This window comes from Aplidium turbinatum, chromosome 6 (assembly GCF_918807975.1).
Source record: "Aplidium turbinatum chromosome 6, kaAplTurb1.1, whole genome shotgun sequence".
In the NCBI taxonomy this organism is placed as follows: domain Eukaryota; kingdom Metazoa; phylum Chordata; class Ascidiacea; order Aplousobranchia; family Polyclinidae; genus Aplidium; species Aplidium turbinatum.
In genome coordinates this window covers 10,950,554-10,971,369 of record NC_137477.1, presented here as the reverse complement: position 1 = coordinate 10,971,369, position 20,816 = coordinate 10,950,554, and the positions used below count along the sequence as shown (strand labels likewise).

At 38.4% G+C, this 20,816-nt stretch overlaps 1 protein-coding gene across 3 annotated transcripts in view; it reads right to left on the bottom strand.

Annotated features, from left to right (window-relative positions):
* The window catches only part of LOC145772305 (guanine nucleotide-binding protein G(q) subunit alpha-like), a 53,853-nt gene that overhangs the window by 4,957 nt on the left and 28,080 nt on the right, over nt 1–20,816 (bottom strand). For all 3 annotated transcript variants that reach the window (XM_082584176.1, XM_082584174.1, XM_082584175.1), the window contains exons 2-6: nt 17,937–18,121; nt 10,717–10,877; nt 10,426–10,554; nt 8,238–8,367; nt 6,982–7,135 (exon numbers count right to left, since the gene is read on the bottom strand). In XM_082584176.1, the coding sequence (XP_082440302.1) occupies nt 6,982–7,135; nt 8,238–8,367; nt 10,426–10,554; nt 10,717–10,877; nt 17,937–18,121 (759 nt within the window). The remainder of the gene's footprint in view (nt 1–6,981; nt 7,136–8,237; nt 8,368–10,425; nt 10,555–10,716; nt 10,878–17,936; nt 18,122–20,816) is intronic.

The following is a 20,816-nucleotide window of genomic DNA, read 5'->3' as shown; positions in this document are numbered from 1 at the left end:
GGGCTTTAGAGTTACGGCTAGCTATGTCACATTTTCCGAACAATTTCTAAAAGGCTTACTTTTGTTTTCTTGATTTTTTCAAAAGGAAGGAGGAGTAATGTTTGTTGAAGTTACTAACAGTTCGGATAACTTGTTGTAGTTGTGTTACTTTTGTTATATATCACTTAAATTTGATTATACAGCATCAGTTTGATGAATTATAGGCTATATAGCACATTACTTTTTAGTGAATCTGCACTTACAGCAAGGGGGGTAAATCGGCTTTTTTAAAGCTGTTTTTCGTCCTAGTTTTAGGATACAACTATGTTCTAAGACCTCTGGTTAAAAAAAAAGAAAGTTACGTCAAAAACTTTTGAAATTTCCGTTTCGTCACGTACGGCAGATTGACTGTTTTGCATTACAGTGCTGAGATTTGTTTGAGCTTGCAGAATGCAGAGCTCCGCCTGCATGCAGTGCTCTCTATTGGTGCTATTTGTGCATGAAGTTTCACCATATTTGTTTGTAGTATTATCAAGTCAAAACAACTGAAACAAGTTTCCCGAACTGTTAGTAACATCAACAAACACTACAGTTGTTTACTTTTGAAAATATCAAGAAAACAAAAGTAAGCCTTTTAGTTTTAGAGATTGCTCACAAAATGACATAGCTAGCCATAACTCTAAACTCTAAAGGCCATGCAAACGTTAACCAATTTTCTTGTGACTTAGCTAAACAGTTGAACGAAAAACAAAGACAACTTCGAGGCACAGCATATTCATCTCAGATTTGATTGTGAAACGCTTGATTTGTTTTGCGCGTCATCGCCATAACTTCTTGAAGTGTGACTAAAATAACAAATATGTTGGTGAAACATATTGACAACTTTATTTGGCTGTTTTGTGTTTATACCAAGTCCTTCAATTAATGCACCTGTCAGTTAGAATATGTGACCAAATGTAAACTTATAAGGGTTTGCGAGGCTCTAGTCTAGAACAAAGTGTTTTACCCAACACGTGTAACCTTATACAGTATACACCAGCGGTTCTCAACCGGGGGTCCGCGGACCCCAAGGGGTCCGTGAAGCGACTTCCGGGGGTCCGCGAAAGTTTCCGAGTTTTCAACATGACGGATAAATTAAGAAATTTAAAAAATTTTTGTGCTTTGTTTATGTATCAGCCTTAGAGTTGTAAATGCAAAAAAAACGAACCGTTTTTTTTAAAAAAAAACGTGTTTTTTTTCAAAAAAAACTTGGGCCAAAAAAACCACGCGTTTTTTGGTTTTTTTTCATATTTTTCTGGAAAAGTTGCAAATTTTTTACAATTTGCAGCTTAGTTTCATTATAGTGCTCTTGAAAAACATTAAACTAGTAAAATTGGTTTTATTGGTGTGCTGAAATTCCAAAGTGTGTGTGCTTGGCAGCAGCATATGTTTTTTGCATAGCCCTATAGCCTTCGTTGTTTCACTTTCTTCTTCATTCTCAGGCATGTCTGTGGCAGTAGACCTGACAAACATTGAATTAATGCAATTTGATACATGACATAATGTAGATGAGTTAATTTACTTTTCCTTTTATGGAAGTGCCCTTTATGGAAGGTAGCCTACGATGTTAGTATACCGGTAGGCCTACTGGTTATTTTTGTACACACTCAATGGGTTGACGAAATTTTGGCAAAAACAAGATGGCAGTATTCAGAACACACATTACCTTGTTTGTGGTAATTTACTAATGCAAGCTATTGCCAATAGCTTGTTTAAACATGTTTTTTAACTGATAGCTTAACAACGATGTATATGCTTTATAAATGTTGAAACAGAAGTATTCTTTTCGTGTGTTGTAAGGTCTTAGACACTTTGTTATTGATGCTTCCTGCAGATCATTTGTGACATAATGCAAGAGATCTTATCACTGATATTTTTAGCTGTCAAAAGTAAGTAACCTTAAGCCACCTAGTGGCTAAGGTTACTTCACTTATAACTCGAGAACCGCTTGTGTGATTTTCATCAAGTTTGCACCAAATGCACATCAACTGGAACAACCTCTTGGCGTTGTACTGGAAAAGGTGTGGAGTGCTGGTCAAAAGTGCCTTTGTTAAGTAGAAAAACAGGACACTGACCACCTAGTCTTAACATGCCCATTAACCAAAATCCCAGGTGGCTTCGAAACTGTACACGAGTGTGGTACTGCATTTAACAACTGGCTCGACCAAATTACAGACAATACTTGAGATGTGCCAACCATAGGACACTGTTACTACTATTTGAGACAGTGAGAAATCTTTATGGCTCGTGTGTTGAGACTTGGGATCTACAAAATTGCAATGAAAAAATAGGCCTATACCAGACATATAGTCTGATTTAAAGTAAGTTATACGAGTTATGAGACTGCTTCTTTGTTGAAAGAGACGCTATTGCAATGAGTTTACCCTAATTGCTGCATATTGTGACATTTAATGTCAAAATAGGTAAAAAAAACAAAAAAAAACGAATAAAAAACAAAAAAAACGATAAAAAACAAAAAAAACGAGCTCGTTTTTTTTAAAAACAAAAAAAAACGTTTTTTTACATCTCTAATCAGCCTACAGTGATTCTTAAACTGTAAGTCGCAACGCACTGGTGCGTCGTTTGAAATTGCAAAGGACATTGCACAAAGGTTTGGTTTCTTAACTAAAATATCATATAAATTACTTAAACCTTTTAATAAGGCTATGTTGGCTATGTTCAACTAAATTCTTTTAAGACAACAGATTGTTGATCAATGATTAATTTAGAAATACAAACGTTAGTCAGCAGCCTATCACCACTCACAGTTTTGCAATGACTGTGATTATAACGAATTAATATTGATTTCAAATGAAAAAAAGGAGAAATTCTTTGTAACAGTCGCAAGTATTCTATTAACTTTTGATAAAAGTTATAGAAAAACATCAAATGAGCATATAGCTTACCGATGTTTGATCCTGTGTGCCAACATATAGCTCATAAGTCATAACATAATTTCGTCAATCTCATCAATCGTCAAGTGCGTTGCGAATTCAGCAAATTCTTTTAAGTGTGTTGCTTTGAAACTTATGTAACATAATATGATTCCATAAGGAAACGCGAAATACCAAAATTTGAAATTGAAATTTTTAGGGGTCCGCGACCGCTTTGAAGACACCAAAAGGGGTCCACCAAGACAAAAAGGTTGAGAACCACTGGTATACACCCTTGTAGAACGCAGTACGAATACGTCTGTCAGTCATGGTAGCTAATAGCTATATTACAAAGAAATTTTATATATGTAAGCTCAAAAGTCAAAGGGTACGAAAATAGAAAGGCTACAAACCGCAGTTCTAGAACTAATTTCATAGGCTGCAAATAAAACTAATCATCAACCTTAGGCTAAATGTATTAGCTGGTCTACCATAGAGTCTAGTCTGCAGAAAACATTCACATGAAGTTGTGTTTATGGGAGTAAAAAAAAAGATAACCTTAAATCCATGTCAGGCAATCAAAAGATTTTCTTGCCCAAAGGGAAATTGAATTATTCAGATGTCATGGCACGCAGCAAGAAAGGAAAACACTTTGTCATCAAATTCAGTAGATATTGCATTGATTCAACAGCTGCCAAGGATGAACAGAAACCCGAAAAATTGAAGGTGTGTGAAGTTTCGCGCGCAGCATATCCAGCATCAATGGTTTGCGTGCGGCCAATGAACCAATTTGCTTAAATTGAGTAGGCCCTATAGAAGAAAATGACTTCCTGTCAAGCCGCATTGAATGCACCGTTGCTGATAGCGTGCAGTGGTGCACGAACAAAACTATCACTGGATAGTCAGCCAAAGGAAAGTGTACGAGATGGAAAAAGAACATTCATTGGCAGCTTCTTACTAAGATCCATTAGCTGTTCTCACGTGTGTTCACTAGAGCTCACACGATTCGTTCACAGAATCAAGTTAATTGAATTAAGACCAGCATTAGGTGTCACAAGGTAAATATACTACTGACGCTTAAATACAGAGGCGTAGCAAGCGCCCTCCGAACCCTCCAACCGGAGGGGGCCCCGCAAGGAATGAGGGCCCCTAAAATGTTTGGGTGGTGCCTAATAATCCTAACCGCTGTGCTGCGACTGCAAAAATATTCATCAAATTAAAGAACTTTTCAAAGACTACCACCCAAGCTAAAGTTAACAAGCCAAGTTTGCTGTTTGCGCGACAAAGTTCTCTTTCAATCGTGATCTGCCTTCTACTCGCTGTGATAAGAGCGAACAACAACACTGTGAAAGAGAATGTTTGATTACGAATGTGCTGATGATTCGAGTCTTTCTGCTGAAGAAAAATTAAAATCGCAGTTTTTCTTGTTCTCACTAATCAGGCCATATCTTCTGTTTCTTCGCTCTTTTGACCAACTCGTGGAGTGGTAGGCCTACAAGTTGTTTAGATTTCTGTATAACGCTAAAAGCCTGAAGAAGTGTCTAAGAGAAAATAAACTGGAGAATAACTGCAAAAATTTAAAAAGAAGAATAGGAGACGTTGATGCCAGCGAACTAATAATAATGGAATTGAATCGTTTTATTTACCGGTAGCCTATGTCATCGAGAAAAAGAGAGGACTTGTCACGGCAAGCAATTTTATAACGTAAAAGAACTGCCATCAGGAGATATTTCCGAATCTTTGCATTTGCATCAGAATTCTTCTGACGGCACCAGTTACTGTCGCCAGTTCTGAAAGGACCTTCAGCAGAATAAAACTGATAAAGAATACCCTGCGCTCAACCATGACCAATGGCAGGCTTTCTGCTCTTGCTATTATATCCATTGAAAGTAGGATTGCTAGATCCCTGGACTATGATGCATTGATTAAACAATTTGCGCAGAACAAGGCTCGAAAGAAGTGCTTTGCGTAATTATGGAATACATGTGGCCTACACACTGTTACTGTAGACCTATATAGCCTATACACAGTGTGGGCGCAGCTAACGTAAAAGTTAGCTTTCAACAAAGAAATCAGCGGATTTCCAATAACTTTACTTTCGCTAACGAGTCCGCTAAAATTTCAAAGTAGCCTATTAGCGAAAATGCTTAGGCAGGCCCGGATTAAGGTCAAATAGGGCCCCTGTGCTAATGAATTTCATGGGGGCCCTTACCAGCTTACGTGGAGCGTAATGGAAGTAAGCTGGTTTCGCTTGCAGAGGAAACTGAGCCTTGCTTAGGTAAGTTAGATAACTTTGAAATAGCACGTGATCGATGATTAAATAAGCATGTGCAAATTAAGTCAACAATGTTTACGTTATAATGGATGCAAAGTCACACACATTAAATCAACGAAACCGTGCAAGGGAAAACATTGTAGCAAGGGACCACTGTTAGTACTGCACACTACGGTAGGCACTTTAACAAGCAGATTTCTAATAAACCACGAACCAATCAAAAGCTACGCTGTTCATAACGTTATCAAGGTTGCGTTTGGGAAGAATAAAAGAAAAACGCAAATTCTAGCTAAATTAAATCATAGCTTTGCCATCGGTTGACTTGGTGCGTTGGGTGTGGGCGGTGGTAGTCATTACATTGACGTGGGTTTGACTCCCACCTCTGCTATAGCTCTTTTTTCTTCTGTAATTACCAAACAAAGTTCAAAGTAATAATTAATTCTCTGGCTGAATGCTGGTTGCTGGAATGGTCACAATTGGACAGATAACGTAGCATCTCGTTGGTTCGTGGTTGGATTGGACAGAAGTCCATGGATTGGATATCTGCATGTTAAAGTGCCTTCCGCACACTACACTGCAAATTGCAATGAAAGGTTATTCTGAATTTCTTTTCTAAACTGTTTTTTCATTCACTAGTAACTACCAATAGGATTTAGAAAACTAACATGAAATTCAGTCGAACGACCTTTTTCTGGCTATTGATAAATGTGTTACTTTTTTTAAACAGAGGGGCCCTACTTTTCTTAATTTTTTTTCTTGAAAATTTTTTTCAGGAAAAATTGTTATTTTATTTTATTTATTTCATTTCTAGGAAAAGTGGGGCCCTCTGTCTGCGGGGCCCCTGTGCTTTAGCACACCCTAGCACAATGGTTAATCCAGGCCTGTGCTTAGGCCTATTTACGCTTCGCTAATTAGCGGTCAGCGGAACTGTGCCCTCTACTGTGTATACATAAAATGAACCCCGCATTTTGTTTAAAATAAATACCGCATTCCAGTTTCTGCGTTGTAAGGGGCCCGGAATTATGTTCGGAGAGAGCCACGTTCTTTGTTGCTACGGCCCTGCTTAAATACCAACCCAAATCCTTTTTTCGATGAGCCAGAAAATTGAAAACAACTCTGAGTATGAATTTTTTATCCTTTGCAAACTTTTTCGAACTTGATACTATAGCTAAATTTAGTTCCACTCATAAGACCGATTAACCAAATCAGTTACGACTTGTTGATAACAATTAAGGCATCACCAGCAATTACCAACGTTTCCAAATGCGAACAAAGGAAGGCGAATAACCTTTTGGAGTTTTTCAATGTTTGATTATCTCAAGGAAAGCTGTTTGAAAGTATCGAGGTGACACCATAAATAAAGTGGTACGGTTACGAGCTGTGCCACCTCATTTGTGTAACTCTTGCTCAAAATATGACAGCAAAATGAACCAACCAATAAAGATCAGCTTAAGAAACCAAACAGCAACAACGATAAATAGCGGCAACTTTAAAAAGCCCGGGTACTAAGACAACAAAACCTGGTGAAAATATTTTAATTAATGTCAAAACATGCACTACAACACAGAAGCGACAACAAAATAATTGAGTTGATTGACACTTCTCAAGAAAACTAAACCGAAAAAGTTTTAAATGATTTTGGCACACTATTGTGCCCTACAGGCCTACAAAACACTTTTCAAAACGATGCACCGTAGCCTTGTATCGGTTTGATCTGATTAAGCAATATTTGTAGAGCTAGAGTAAGTCAATCTGTAAGGATTAATTCCTGATAATTTTCTTGCGTGAACCTGTAAGTGAAGTTTTGTTACCGACCTTGAAATTCAGGAAAATAATCCGCCAAGTCCGACCGTTCGATTTTTTCTTCAAGTAAATCCTTTTTATTAAGGAAGAGGATCACTGAAGAGCTGTGGAACCATGGATAAGTGATGATGGTTCGAAATAATGCTTTGCTTTCTTCCATCCGGTTCTAATAAATAACACCAAATCGTTACGTCACGATAAATCAATTTGCTTCAATGCAGGTAATGGACGTCAAACATGCATGATATCTTTTTTTGCCATAGAAATTTTGTCTTTTTTGCGTTGACTCAACGTGTGCATACGTTGACTCAATGTGAAAGAGAATAGATTTGCCGGTCGTGGTGGTTTGTTTTTATTTCCAGTGTACTATTTCCAGATTAGTTGAGATACATCGGCATTCGGCAAGTAACAATTGAACAAAACAAAAAACAGAATTTTAACTAAGTGTGGATTAAAATTTGCTGAGTATGACCATTTTTTTAACTTTTACAAGCATATATGCATTGCTCTGGTCTATAACACGGTGCAGAAACGTTTTACAATTGGTTACCAAATGGCACCGAAATGATTAAGAAATTCTAACTCATGTCACGAAATTCGATTTTAGTAACATTTATAAAAGCTTAGGACATTTGGAAAGGAAAAATAATTGAAACTAATCAGTTAAAGTACTTTGCGTTCTGGCATCAACGAATTTCGCTACATTTAAGCAGAGAATACGCCCATCACCCACGAGTCAACAGTTACGAGTGCTACCCAACAGTCAACTATGATGGCTGCCTTGATTTAAAGTCTACTGGTGCTTGACTCCACTACTGCAGTTCACGAAATTGTCAGGTAAAGCTTCATTCCGTGCATGGATAGATGTTCAATCAATCATTGACTGACGCACGATAATGCAATGCCGCGTACAAGCCTACCATTCCCTTTTATTGACTGGAAATAAAAGTTTTGTTTTTTCTTCTAGCTGGAGTTTGTTGGGGATCTTCTTGATATGAATAATAAACTTGTTTGGAGTGATTACTTGTGGGACGAAAATATGTTGCAAGATCATATCTCACATCAAATGAAAATGCTATGCGTGCTAATTCAAACATTAACTCTCGTGAAAGAGTTTAATTTAACGGATGGGGGTTTCCAGCATTTTCAAAAAATACGCCCAACATAATAGATTTAACATCTGCTACAGAAATATTGAGGGAAGTTTGCTATTGAACGTAAAAAAATGTTGCCAGAAAGCCCAAATATAATATTTCATCACAAGTTACCTCATTTCCGGCTTCCACCAGCACTTGGTCATACTCGCTTAAAGCAACCAGGAACATGATGGAAGTCACATTCTCGAAGCAATGAATCCATTTTCTTCGCTCTGACCTTTGACCTCCGACATCGACCATTCTAAATTGAAAAATCTATAGCATTGTAGTTTTGAAACCTGACTGGGCTAATAGTTCACCGAGGTCATTCGAAAACTATTGCATTAGTTTACGATGTATCACTCTACCAATAATTAATCCAACTTTTTACACTATTATACCGACTTCCAAAAGCATGGTGCGTAGGCCTATAGAATATGTGTAATTGTGTATAAGTATTAAGTATATAGGCTACGTTTTGACGATCCCGCAAAGGGTGAAACAAGCTGTAAAGGTTACTTTGATAAAAGTGATTCAATTCACTTGAATTAACTCAGCTTAGCATTGCGCTTGCATTGAGCACTCTTTTGTGGTATAATACCATTTATGGTACTACGGTTCCTGTCCTACGTAGGTATACGGTACGTTAAGTAAATGAAATCACTATTACATTGGCCTGCATTTTTCAACTTCAACATTTTTTTCTTACTAAAAACATGAAAAATATAGCTATTTTTTGGGTGTTGATTCCAAATTTGTGGTCCTTTTCTTTCCATCACATCAGGTTTCTGGGATAAATGCTACCTGCATGATATATCACTTTTGGTGAATTAATTCAAAATTTCGAAAAGTATGTAATAATCTAGACTCGATAGCCTGCTGCTGCCCACTTCTGTATGCTACATGTAGGCGTACTGATGGCACACATGGCCCATTGTACAGCAACACAGCTTTCATGCTCGCCTTTGCAGAATCTGTAAACAGTCTCCTATATTTTGCTGAATGTGATATCTCAAATTTTTAAATCAAACTCTAAATATTCTTACAACAAACCAGAGTATTTTCTTTACTAAAATATTTATAAATTTTGTCTCCCTGTAGCGGTACCATGCAAAAGTTGTACCATTTTTAAGAAGATTCTTTTCCCTTAATTGTGACACCAACAATTGCGCAGCTTATTTTGAGAGATTTAGCTCTCTTGTGAGATCGTTCAGATGAGTTTTCTTGGGAGATTCAGCTTGGAAGAGTCATCGTTCAACTCTTCTTGATAGTAAGTGCTCTCCATTACCTGGACTTCTTTCAGATTCTGGTAAATTTTATATGTCTGTTGGAGGATTTGGCACAGAAATTTCATAAAGCGGTACAGGCTTTATTGTTGACTTTAAATTCGGTTAGGATGTTGTGCTTAATTTTGGATTTGTTTCTTTTGTGAAACCTGTTAATGTCATACCACGGGGACACTAAAAGGAAGGCTATTGAGTTTTTGATACGTAACTTTGATACATATGATTGGCATGCAGCATCTGAGGAAAAGTCTTTATCCAGATCACCAAGTTTGATGCCAAAATAAGCGTGATAGAGCTTCTTTACATTCATTGTTATGCAGCATCTGTTATCCACAAACGTAAACTCTCCACAAATATTACAAAATGAGTTTGGTGAGCAAACACATTTTCTAGTCATTTTGATACTTATAGTAAGTGAAATTTTGTCAGTCCTTCCTGCTAAGAAAATCATATTATAGTCACTTGTCGGCATTACATTTTAGCATTCACCTCACCCTTATGCAATCATGATCAATCTACACATCAATTTCAGCAGGCGCATCTAATGCGATTTGATAACACTTTCGCTGTCAAACTACGTAAACTTGCGATCTAGATTTTAACGGCTGCGTGCCAGATTACGTTTGGCATTTTCTTTGCAAACCGATCCCAACCGAATCTATGAAAACGCATCCATACAAGCTAGCATATTCGTGTGACACAGTTGCGTGGTCGGGGTAGGCTATTTAAACTGTGATACACCTATTTGATATGTTTTTTTGAGAGTAACTTTAAAACCTGATGTGATAGGCAAATCAGCATGGCATTTTAGGAATCAACACTCCAAAATTAGTTTGAAAACGTGGATCTCATATAGAAACAAAATTTTCATGCACACCAGTGTTATCAAAGCAACCTTTACAGCCTGTTTCAGCCTTTGCGAGATCGTTACAATATACACGGAGAATACAGTATCTTTGTACGTATAGTATTAATTTGGTCGTTTTTAAGCGTCTCATTTGGTTTTGCATAGAAAATGATTAAAAAACACAGACCTGAAAATAATTTGGTCAAGGTCAAAAGGGTATTCAATGATACCAGTGGTTGGAATACGGACACGGAGGATGTCTTGTTGAGTAGGAAGAAAGTCTTCTTGTTTTATCCTGTCCAGGTTTGATAGATAACTGAAAAAGTAATAACAAGTTTGCATGAGCCCTACCCACACGTGTTTGAAAAGCACATTGCTAATTATAATTAATAACGTTTCGTTTTGGAATATCACAAGCGTGAAACTAAAAGTAGTTTGCCTTACTGCATTTATCAGCCTAAGACTAGGCTAAACTCACTAATTTGTTGAATCAGAAAGCTGATATTCCCTTCTTCTGTCGTAGCATTTCTGTATTCCTTCATCTTTCCACAATTGCTCAATAGATGGAACAAATGTGATGAAATCAGAGAACTTTGAAACTAGTTCAATTTGAATTTCCTTAAACTCCTCAGCATTATTCTAAAAAAAAGCAAAAATTATCAGATATGTGATCAGGCCTACATGTCATAGATAAACTGCACTGTGTTCCATGGTCATTATCAAGTATTTGCATGCATCAAATATATGCATAAGTAACAGTGGTGCCCCTGAGTCTGCAACCTCTTTCACGCTACTTCCAGGACGCGAAATTTTTTCCCCACGATCTTTCTGTTACTTCTCATAGAGTTTGTATTTATACCGTGTGAATGCAAACATTTTTCTTTGGCATGTTCGATTCAGTGGTTTCGTCTTTTGCCTTACATTCGTGAGGATATCGGTTCGACGCCCATTGAAGTCATTTTTTTTTTTCTTTACATTAATTTTTGCGTTGCACAAAAGCTTTTTATAAAAAGTAAGGTTAGGGTTAATTTTTAGGGTTAGGGTTAATTCTTAATCAATTCGGAAAATCTTACTTTTAGACTAATGACCAGAATCAATTTCTTTTCTCAACCTTTTTAAACTTGACTAGACTAGGTGTGTCTCCAGGCTACATTTCTTTTTCAAGTTCAATGTTTAGATTTGGACCTGGAGCGTGAGTATCGGCTGCTGTGAGGGCGAAAATCGGTAAAAACAGTTATGCGCGCCGCGCGGTAACCAGTAATGGCTACACGAAAAAAATTTCGCTTTCCGGACAGCAAAGACGTTGAATCAATGTGAAAAACGGCCCATTTGCAGTCTGGGTTGATGTTGGACCACGAGACGGATTTTGTTTTTGCACAGCAGACAAACATAACTTTTAAACATTTTCAAAGCGCCAGTGGGAGTTAAAAATGGCATATAGGTAAAAAATTGGTGATGAAGTGACGACGTAGTTCAAATGTGCGTGGCATAGGAATGGGCATTTTCGAATGGTCGAGGATTCGAATCTATTCTAGAATAATCATATCGAATCCGATTCGATATATTTTGGGGGGGAAAATGAAGTAAACGTCAAATAAAATCAAGGTTTTGTTAAGGTCACATATTATGCTCATAAAACATAAAATAATTGCTATGCAGTGGCATAGACTGCTTCATAGAAAAGCATGATGTCTATGCCACTATGCCTTCATGCTTCTCTATGAACCAGTCTATGGCAGTGGTTATAGCTTTCCAAACCGTTTCCTGTTACACGATGTATCAATATGACGGTGGCTAGCTCTGTAAACTAATATACATATACTGTGGAAACTCATGCAATACTAATAGTCTTTTTTTTTTCTTTCTTTTCTCTTTTTTCTCTGTTCGTGGCTCATACAGTGCTACATCACCATTTCTTATAACAAGTCTGGGGATTGACAGATACACAAGTAATCATTGCCCAAAACCAGAATTTCTGCTTTGAAAACGTCTATCAGAAAACTAAACTTTTCCTAAGCTTTCAAAGAATAGAATGACAATACTAATAGTCGCTGTTCCAAAACCTCGGCAATTGACAGCGCGACAAGGCGACATCCACTGACAAGATACTATTTTGCTTTTCTTGATGCAATGCATTCATTCAAACTAAGTGAAACAAAGCAATCCAGTAACGGTTTTCATATTGATTTACTGTCTGCAAATGTTTAAACAATATAAAAAGACGGGTTTTGCTAGTGCGTTATGCAAAACAAATGTGGACTAATTTTGGTTTTGAAGTGTTAGTGAACCAAGCGATCAGCAGTGGTGTTGGCCAAACAGACCAAATGCGATAATAGCACGTTACATCACCTGCCTTCCAAATTAACATATTTTTACTGAGGCAAAATCATTGCCGAAGTAAAATTACGGATTGTGAAATGACGTTGGCAATTGCAAAGTAAAATTTTGGAATGCATTGATGATGATGATGATGGCGTATGAGCGATCTTTCCAGGCTAGATTGGAGGGCAGGAAATCTTCAGCCACTCAGCAGTCTCGTCGTCCAGGATTCTCAGACCATGCGCACCGTGTGGAGGCCGGTGGATTAGGCAGTGGTGGATGACATGGTCTGCGGTCTGTTCCGTGGCACCACACTCGCATTCTGATGAAGGAGCCAGGCCCCACTTGTGTATGTCCGAACGAAAGCGGCCGACGCCAGTTCGCAGGCGGTTAAGCCTGACCCACGCAAGCCTTGCGAGGGACATCCCTGGTGGACGGGAATCGACGTCGCGTATGAAGTCACGGAGCGTGGAGGTGTGATTTTGCCACTCCGTGTTCCACATGTGGTTCGTCCAGTGTGCCGCACTTAAACCAAGTTCTTCTGCGTTCTTAAGGAGTTGTTGTGCGGCAGGCACAAAGGGGCGTCTTGATTTCAGCCGCTGCTTTATAGGTGGTGGTCTGTTGAATGTTGCATGGAGGAGATGGTCCGGGTCCAAAGCGCGGCGAGCGAGAGAAATCGTGGCTCTTTTACGGCGTAGCTCAGCGGGTTGGATGCCTGCTAGGATGGGTAGGCAGTCCGTTGGAGTGGGACGCAGGCATCCCGTCACAGTACGCAGTGCGTCGTTGATGGCGGTATCAATCTGGTGGGTGTGAGAACTACGACACCAGACCGGCGCGCAGTACTCAGCGGTGGAATGAACAAGGGCTAGGGTAGCTGTACGAAGAGTTTTAGCACCAGCTCCCCAGCCAGAACTCGCCAATCGCCTCAAAAGTGCGACGCGTGTAGATAGTTTTTTGCGCAGTGACTTCAAGTGCCGGCGGTACGTGAGTGACCTGTCCAGGGTTATGCCAAGGTATGTAGGTTCGGCACAGTAGGGCAGGCGTTCCCCATCAATCTTGATGTTTATCTCACGCTGTGCCTCCCGGTTGTTAAGGTGGAAGGCCGCCGACACTGTCTTTGACTTACTGAGCTGTAGCTTCCATTTCTGGAGGTATGCTGATAGTGTTTGCATGTCTTGGCTGAGGTTCCTCTCCACTGACTGCCAGTTTCCTGCTGAGTGCAGGAGTGCCAGGTCGTCTGCGTAGGCATATTTCCTGGAGATGGTGGGGGGCAAGTCGTAGGTGTATATGTTGAACATATTGGAATGCATTTATTTGCCGTGATTCAAACTACACTTTCTAATTCAATGCTTCCTTTAGCGATTCTAAACTTTATGCGCATGTTGCAATCTGCAAAGATCAAGCCACAACAAGCTTTTTCGCTTCAGCAATTACTGGCGGACATCAACTCTTTTTACAACGTTTACAGACGTTGAATCAGTGTCAAAAAGGGCTAATAAGTTTCTGGGCAGCCAACGCTTCTTCTTCAAATATTATATTACATAGCAAAAGGCGTATGTTGGCTAATGTTACTTGCGGTTCACTTGAAAGTTCAGATGAAACTTTTTTAGAAGCAAACGTAGTTTTCGTCTAAAGCTTATTTAAACCAAATATTTCTAACTAAAATTTTGTAGTTTTCTTGCAAAGTCAAACAGTTTAGCATTATAAATTTTCGAGACATTTCTCATTTCCGCAAAGTTACAAACTGTAAGATGTCGCCGCGAAGTCGTTAGCACCTTGGAAGTACAGAATGAATGAGGTTAAGTCAAGCACTGAAATCGCCAATTTACACAACAGTTCTTTTGTCGTTACCGCAAATGTCAGGTATGAACGTCTTTCACTTTTCGCTAAATTTTTTAAATCTATTTAATTTAAGAAAAACCCAAACATTCTAATTCATATGAAATGATAATCTCCAATTAACTCAAGTTGAAGAATGTGATCATTCTTTGAGGATATCTGTGTGGCGTGTGCTCCTCTCAAATATTTTGATCTCAAGAATTAGCCAAAAAATGCAAAATTCCATCAACTAAACGCAATAAAATTGCTGAGTGAAGAAATTCCAAGTCACATAGCGCCGAAAACCCGGGCAAAATAATACTCGAAGTCTCGCAACTCCTAAATGAGGTTATCACAGTTCTGTGTGTAAAACCTCAAAACTGGCAACTGCGATGCCAATCAGCGTGTTTGTGCTTGTGTAACGCAGTCCATCGGTAATGAATAACGTAAATGTGACTTGAAAAAAAGCACGTGGCAGTCGTGGCGCCCTGTATACAAGAGAGCAAATTTTCAGTTATGTACAGGGTTGCCAGACTGAAATTTGAAAAAAAGGCCAAACTCAACAAGAAAAAAGGCCAAATTGAGGCCAAATAGGTAGAAAAAAGGCCAAAAATAAGCCAAACTTAAACAAGATAAAATAAGCATTGTAATCAGGGTTGTCAGACTGTGAAAAGGTCTTAATGCCAAAATAATACAAGAAAAATCCATGGAAAATTTTCTTAGGAGGTGTAGGCCTAGCGCCTGCGGTCTTTTTCATGTTTGCTTTAGACAGTCTAATTGCCGTTGTAAAATTTGTGCTTGGTAAGAATTTGAAACGCTGGCTGAAAATTAGGGCGTTTCCTCGGAATTTTCACCACTTATCAGGGTTTGATTTTACATACGTAGTTTTACGTTGTTGTAGGTGTTGCGCATTTGACACATGCTGCCAGGCCCGTAGCCAGCCGGGGGCCAGGGGGACCTCGCCCCCCTGAAAAAAAATTCCCCCCCCCTGGCAAAATCCCAACATTCTCGAGCAACAGCCACAATTATAATGATTTTGCCCATTTAAAATTTTTCGGCCCTCCCTAAAAACAGTTGGACCCCCTTGCTCTGCGGTCTGGCTACGGCCCTGCATGCTGCATTGCTTGAAGCAATAAGCCCCTTTAAATCAATCGTTCAGCGTTAAATAAACACAGTCAGTTTGTGAGTTTCCAGTATGGTTTCTGTCGGCCAGTTGTGTGGTGCCTTATTTTCTCAGTCAGTTTGTCACGGATGCCTTTCTCGGAAGTCACGGTGTTAGTTTAATTATGGTTGTAGTGTAGTTTTTCATGTTCTGAATTAGTTTAGCTCGTTCTATTTGAATTCAAGGCATTATTTGGCTACAACGTTCCGACGTGGAAGTTTATTCATTTCTTTGTAATAAACTCCTACTCGCAAAAGCAAGGTATTGTTCTCAAGATCATCCCCACTACACGCTAGTACCCGGGATGTTGCTGTAGCAGCTACAGCTAGGTATGGGAGGATGTTCAGACCACTCGACGTCCGCTACAAAGGCAATACCTTAGCAAGGTATGAAAGGAATGGTCCAACAGGAAAGAGTCTTACTGTAGTGTCGAACAGACCTGAACACTTTTCATAAGAAGGTCAAATATGAAGGCAATCAATATTAAAATGTCGTCAGTGAATAAAGCTAAATTCATATCGTCATAATTGAATAATTTATGTTCATGTCGTCTAAATTCCTCAATCGTCGTAGGCTACTGCGTGATGTGCAGTCTGACCATGGGAAGAGCTCAACACTTTGCTCTCCTGGGCCGCATCGAAACGGGCTTTTGCCTAAGGATGGGTTTCTTTTATGCCTGGTTTTCTTTCTCCATCCTATTTTTATTATGATGACTGCTCAGTGCTCATCCACATTAATATTGGAACTGGCAAATGCGAACCACAACACTTTTCATTAGGCTATCATTTATTGCTACATGTGTGCTTCTGTTTGTTTTTTGGGTTTTGTGGCCGTGCTAACTACAGACATACAGGCTACTACATGATTTACTATTCAGGCACGTTTTAAACCTTTCAAGGTTTTGCCACCATTTCCCGTTCATTAACGTCCTGGTAGGCCTATATCGACTATTGTAGTTACTATACTTAGTTAGTATCTTTTTCGTCCCGGACGCGTTAATGACTAAAAATAAATGAATGAATGATGTATGTATCATTTAAGTGAACATTACTACAGTAATTATTAAAAAAAGATTCTTTTGTAACAAGTCTATGATCAATAATATGTTTGCTCATCACAAATTTATTTATAACATCACAATAATGGTAATTTGAAACGCACTTAATTGCACAACCACGAATCACTTGTATTGCTCAACAACTGAATTTCTGAAAGCATGCTCTGCTTGCAAGCCAGCGGTTGTGTTGGACTACCGATCGATCGAAAATGCAGCTGACTTTAGTGACCTTTTGGTCTTTCGCTGCCATCCTTGTTGTGCGAATTATTTGTGTTTATTGTGTTTTTGTATATTTTTGTTTTTTTCTTTCTTTTTTGCCAACAAAACAAAAATAAATTGAACTGAAAAGTGAACACGTTAGTCGTTACATTTCTGTGTAGGCCACCTACTTTTGAGCGTTAACATTATAATTCCAAAATAATGTCTATAACATTCATATTTATCGATATCTTATGACTTGTAGCGGATTTTAATAAATTATAGCAAAAATAATTCTGAAAGTAGCAAGTATATGTATGTAATAAAAGGACTATAGCACTGTAGCAGATGAGTTTTAATCCGCTACAGTGGTGACATCTGGTACCACTGGCTGGCTTAGAGGGGAGCGCAGTCTGACTCGGCGTCACATTACAAGTGTTTAACAAGTATAGAACATGTATTGAACAATGGTGAATACGGTTTTCATCTGGTAAAGTTACGATATATAAGAAATATTGATTATTATGCATTTTAAAGATTAAATTTAAAAAAGGCCAAATTTAAGGCCAAATCTAGAAAAAGGCCAAACGTATAATTTCTAAGGCCAAACGGCTTTAAAAAAAGCCAAATTCGAGAAATTTGGCCTTAAAAAGGCCAATCTGGTAACCCTGGTTATGTATCACGCGGCTTCATAACATTGCGTAAACAGCTGTGAAACACGTCGTTACATGCTGGATGAGCTGGTTGATGCAAGGAAACCATCCGAGGAAGAAAAAGCAATGACGGCCTAACCACCATCAAAATGCACTCCAGTCAATTAGTGCATGACGATGCAAAACGAGATGGTCAATTTGCAAGTGGAAAGAAAGTTTAGGCAACAACGCAGCCCAGTGTTCCTAGATTACTAGAGTATAATGCGACCCAGCTATTTGTTTGCAAGACAGTGCTTTTCCAGAAAACGCATGTTAAAGATATTCATATCGATTTTATCGAAGATTTATGCGTGGACAACGTCCACAATATTGTTTAAAACTTTAGAAAAAGTAAACTTGCATCAAGTTACCCTTTGCATTTTGTTGTGAGAATTGAGAAATCATTTGACAAAACGCTTAGCGTTTTAACATAACATAACAATTTGACTCACATAGTTTTCCCCGAATTCGTAGTCAATATGCAAAGTATTCATGGCAGCCGTCATGTTGTGCATTGAAGTGAGAATATTTTGATAAACCAGTTTAATAAAACTTCTTTTATCTTCATCATTGTAGCCCGCTCCGTGAATGATTCTCATTTGCTTGATAAACGTACTTTTTCCGCTTTCTCCAGTCCCTATGACAACATCAATTTAATAACAGTAAACAAATAAATTTTCATTTCCAGTACAAAAACGAACATGGCTAGTTTAACGACCTACACACCAACTTCTTTGGATTTGTATGAAAAGATTAAACATAAAAATAACTACCGCAAAAATCAAATACTATGCTAAAGTAAGGGGAGGGGAAGGGTTAATCGGATTTTTTTTTCAAGTCCAACTTTAGCCCTGGTTTTAGAATAAACCTCTGGAAAACAGTTTGAAATTTCCGTCCAGCACATTTGACTTATTTCATAATGACACGTAAGCGATTGCCATCACTACATCGGTTCTAGCAATAGTAACAACCATCACTAATTTACATACCGTACTGTACATTAGGCCTACTTTTGGACATGACCTGGGCCATACGCGCCGACTTCCGGGGGGGCCTGGGGGCGGCGCCCCCCGTAAAATTATAGTTGAGGGGCAACAAAAATTGCTATTACAAATGGTGTTTCAAAGATAAAATACTTCGCTGGAGATTTAGATCATTTAAACGGACTTAAAGAATGCCGAAAGAGAAAAATAGCAGCTGATCGCATGGCTTTTTCTGGAACGTGAGTTACTACAGTACTGAGATCCGCAGGCACGCACTGCTTATCTTCCCGCGCGTGCGGAGCAACTTCAAAGTCAAAACGCGTGGAAGCGAAAAAGCGAATGCGAGGTTGAATGTTTATTCTCATTTCACGAGTTATCCAAAGGTCCGTTAGATTTTTTGTGGCTTCAAACATGAAATCGATTTTAGCAAACTATCGAGTTGAAACTACGACACAAAGACAACGAACAATTACGTGAATACAGCTTGGAAATCATACGGTATGGACATTTCAAAGTAGATGGTAGAGTAACTTACGCTGCTGGAATAGTCACGTAACTATTCACTGCAATATTAAGTAAACCAACTAAATCAGACGCTATTTTCAACGAGGTCTTTCCGCTGTGAGATCAATCATGATTCAACAGAACGCATTGTTTTGTTCCCAATGCGTGAGAATTAAATCGAAAACCGATAAAAGAAATGGTGTTTAATGGTCTTGGTCGAAGATATTGCCTGCATTAACGACGTCTCTTACCGCTATTATCACCTAGCCAACCTGACATCATTGTTTTATGGGGCCGCTAAGGTTTGACATCGACTTCAACGATCATGAAATGTTACGTAATATAAATGATTATATCCTACACGCAAAAATATAAAATTGATCTCTTAAATTTAAAACATCTCTTTTTGCTGTTTTGTCTCGTGAGCTTTGCATATTGCTCAACAAGTGCATAAAGCTTAGAATTGACAAGAAATCATTAAGTTTGAATCTTTGCAAATAAACGTATTCAAACCTTCTCACTTCGGCCGACGCCATTTCACACTCTGTAATCTACGTCGGCAATGATTTTGACGCAGCACAAATGCGTTCATTTTGAAAACTGCCGAGCTGGAGACAACAGCTTGTCACGAATGTCCCGTGTATAAAGTTGAACCTGACTTATTGAAGTGAAAACCAATTGCGAACATCTCGACCTATACTCAAGTATATACGGTATCATATTCGATAAAAGACTATAAAGACTTTCGATAAAAACAGCAGAGAAAACACTTCGCCGTTGTTAACGCTTTGAAAGTAATTAGCAAAACGAGCGAAACGAGGTTAATAAAACTGATAGCGAGTGTCCACCCTGCTTGAGATCATGATTTTTTGCGTTTTATTTCGATAACTTCACTGTTTTGATCGTTGTTATTCACTCGCACGAAAAGAAAATATCAAAATTTTTACTAGGCGTACTGCATGGATAAAACTACCTAATCGTTTCAAGCAGCGGTTCTAATAAATTCGGTTTGCGACCTAGGTGTCAATATAAACAAGACAGTAAGCTTAATCAAAGGCTATTTTAATTGAGTAAAATGGCGTTATGGTTATGACATCATCACCTTTCTCGCCCCCCAAGGTTTTTTGAAAAGTCGGCGCCTATGCCCCTACATATAGGCTAGGCATATTATAAACTTTATCAGTCAAAGACAGGGTTGTCGGTATTTTACCCGACCCAAAAAAACCTACTTAAAAAAACCCAAAAAAACCCATAAAAAAACCCAGAGCATCATATTTGTCCAGTTTTTATTAGAAAATTAAAAAAATGAACAAAAACACTACAAGGCACTTAAAACAAACTTTAAATTGGGACTTAAGGATGTGATTGTGAAGTAAATTTCCAAGAATAGACTGAAAACGCAGTGGATATTGTACAGTACACAAAAATCAAGTAATGCCACTTTGTGTATATACTACACTAAAACTCATTTATGCAAGAAGGCCTTATAGTTAAACTGGTGAAAGTACTACTCTACTGTAGTCTGTATATATGATGTGAAATGCAATTTAGGAGGCTATTTACCAATTACAGATTCCGGATTCTAACGCATGGCTGTTTCAGAGCATTTGCCTAATTGGCCACGCAATCGCTCAATTGCTCATCCATTACTAGAGATGTACCGATACCAATATTTTGGCCGATACCGATCCCGATACCGATATCACTTTTTTAGGCCGATACCGATACTGATACCGATATTTTGGCCGATACTTTGGTGTTACAAAAAGAAGCAATTTTGGTATTTGCAAGGAATCATATCAAATGCTAAGTTTTACCTTATTTGCATAAAACTATTGAAAAAAG